The following is a 2,674-nucleotide window of genomic DNA, read 5'->3' on the forward strand; positions in this document are numbered from 1 at the left end:
AGATATAAAGCCACCCTTGTGTTTTAGGAACTTGAACCAATAGATTAGTTAAACAACCTTCTCATCTATTCTTATTTGATCAGCGTGGCCGTGAAATTCAACAAATCCGAAGTTGTTTAGTTTTATAATCCCAAAGCTCAATTCTTATTGGCTTTTAAGATCTACCCTTCAACACCTCGCTTCTGCAAACAAGTTAACTTCTCCAACTCTCCTCCTCCTCCAACCATCTCCTCCACCCCCTTTCTATCAGAGGAGTCCAACCACACACTTGTATCTTAGAAAATGAAGGTGAATCTTTGTTTATGTTACATACTTTCATGTGTACTGTTTATGTTTGTGTGAGAGAGAGAGAGAGAGAGAGAGAGAGAGAGAGAGAGAAAGAGAGGTTGGTCTTTTGTTCTTTGAGCTGAAACATGCTCGGGAAGGCTGAAAAGTGAGGTTCTCTAATGTTGGTGGTTTTTGGTTTTTTTATTGCAGCTTTTTAGTTGGATGCAAAATAAGATCAATGGGAAGCAAGGAAACAAGAAACCAAATATAGTTTCTACTACAACCCGTAAGCATTCTTCTTCTAACCAACAAATTCTTTACGTTTGTTACTTTTAAGTTTTAAATGCCACAGTTTTCGTTTTAATCTAAATGATATGATTTGCTTCCTATATAAGTAGGATTTTTTTTCTTCAAGAAGCTATGCATCTTATAGTATCTTTATCTATTTCAGTCCAAAAATAATCTTTGTTAAAGAGCTGCACTATGAAGAGTCGCTCATGCATGTTACATGAGTTGGGGATTCTATAAAGAACTTATGTTACTAAATTAACATGTATCATTGGGGTACTGACATTTTACTTCAATAAATCAAATTACAATAAAAATAAAAAATTAGTTTTTTACTCTGCCCTCCTCCACATCAAAAACCCAAAAAAAATAAATAAATAAATAAAAAAAATTAAAATCAACTAAGATCGTGTTAATAAAGCTGACATGTGCTAGATTTATAAAAAATATAGATGTAAGATCAGGCTTCATTAGTTATATATTAAAATAGATCTATCGTCTTTACAAAATAAAATGAAATAAATAAAGCTGCACTATTTTCAATATGTCCCTTAATTTCTTTACTTCTAAATATCATTTTGGGATTTTGTTATTTAATTATGTATGCATTGTGTAGATCATGCAAAACAAGAGCCACGTGAAGAATTTAGTGACTGGCCTCATGGATTACTAGCGATTGGAACTTTTGGAAACAATGAATTGAAAGAAAATAATGCTGCTCAAAGCCCAGATATTCAGGAAGATCCGTCTTCATCCGAAGAAATCCTAGATAATTTCACGCCAGAGGAAGTTGGTAAATTGCATAAAGAGTTGACAAAACTCTTAACGCGAAAACCAGACATCGAAAAGAAAATCGCAGATCTTCCGTTGGACAGATTTCTAAATTGCCCATCAAGCTTGGAGGTTGATCGCAGAACCAGCAATGTGCTTTGCTCCGATTCATCAGATGATCACAAGGATGAAGATATTGAGAAAACTATTAGTGTCATACTTGGTAGATGCAAAGACATATGTGCAGACAATAAGAAGGCAATTGGGAAGAAATCAATTTCTTTTCTTCTTAAGAAGATGTTTGTTTGTAGAAGTGGGTTTGCACCAGCACCAAGTTTGAGAGACACACTTCAAGAGTCAAGGATGGAGAAGGTATGTGCAAACTTACATAAACATATATGTAAATACACCCAAGTTCGAATCCCTCTCTTTGCAATTCAGAATAATAAAAAAAAATTAATCATAACATGCATAGTAAATTATGTTATTAACTAGTTTACTTAGTTCCATTAACATCTTGATTGATCATACCCATTACACAATTTGGCTTACAGCTTCTTAGGGTAATGCTTAACAAGAAGATCATCAATCCGCACGGCACTCCTCGAGCATCATCAATGAAGAAATACCTCGAGGACAGACAGAATCCAACAATAAGGGAAAATCACAATGAAGATGATACAAAAGAGAAGATTAATGATGGATGTAAATGGGTCAAGACAGATTCTGAATGTAAGTTCGCTTTTCAATTTTTTCAATGGCTTGATTTATAATATGCTCACACTTTTGGGGGAAAAAATAATTAAAGGAACCAAACTGCACAAAATCTGGATCTGATGGTTGCCTGTTTTTCCATTGCAGATATAGTGCTAGAAATTTGAGGTGCCTCTACATTACTGCCATTCTTACTAGTTATTACCAGGTAAGAGAAGACCTTTTTGAGCATGCAAGTTTACTGTGTATTATCTTCCTAAATTATGAACACCACCTTAATATCTGCCTTTTTTTTTTTTTTTGCAGCTTCATAAATTATGAACTCAAATACTCGAAATTTCAGAGGGTCAACAACGAATCATCAATAAGTTCATCCGCGGTGGCTTCCGAGATAACCACGAAAAAAATGCATGTATGATTGAGACGGCTTTTCTATTTTGGTGCCGTTGTTGATTCCGTCTTTTTTCATGGTTGCCTGTGCAAACACAGTGCAATGCCATGTTATGAAATTCCAAGGGGACAAAGGGATTTTCTGTAGTCTGTGCTGGCAAATTAAGCTAGACAATATCTACATTTTTCATCCTATTTTCTACACATTTATCTGTCTTTTCTTTTCTTTTTTTGGCTGAATTGC

The 2,674-nt window shown here is 34.6% G+C and overlaps 1 protein-coding gene across 1 annotated transcript; it reads left to right on the plus strand.

The window, feature by feature from the left end:
- Positions 1–282: 282 nt before the first annotated feature.
- Positions 283–2,207, plus strand: LOC103942400 (protein DEEPER ROOTING 1). Its single transcript, XM_009352585.2, has 5 exons — positions 283–288; positions 478–553; positions 1,172–1,698; positions 1,881–2,058; positions 2,188–2,207. Exons 1-5 carry the CDS (start codon positions 283–285, stop codon positions 2,205–2,207), a joined length of 807 nt encoding a protein of 268 aa, XP_009350860.2.
- The last annotated feature ends 467 nt before the right edge of the window (positions 2,208–2,674 follow it).

This window comes from the organism of the source record quoted next, unplaced genomic scaffold, assembly GCF_019419815.1.
Source record: "Pyrus x bretschneideri cultivar Hongxiangsu unplaced genomic scaffold, Pyrus_bretschneideri_v1 Contig37, whole genome shotgun sequence".
In the NCBI taxonomy this organism is placed as follows: Eukaryota; Viridiplantae; Streptophyta; class Magnoliopsida; order Rosales; family Rosaceae; genus Pyrus; species Pyrus x bretschneideri.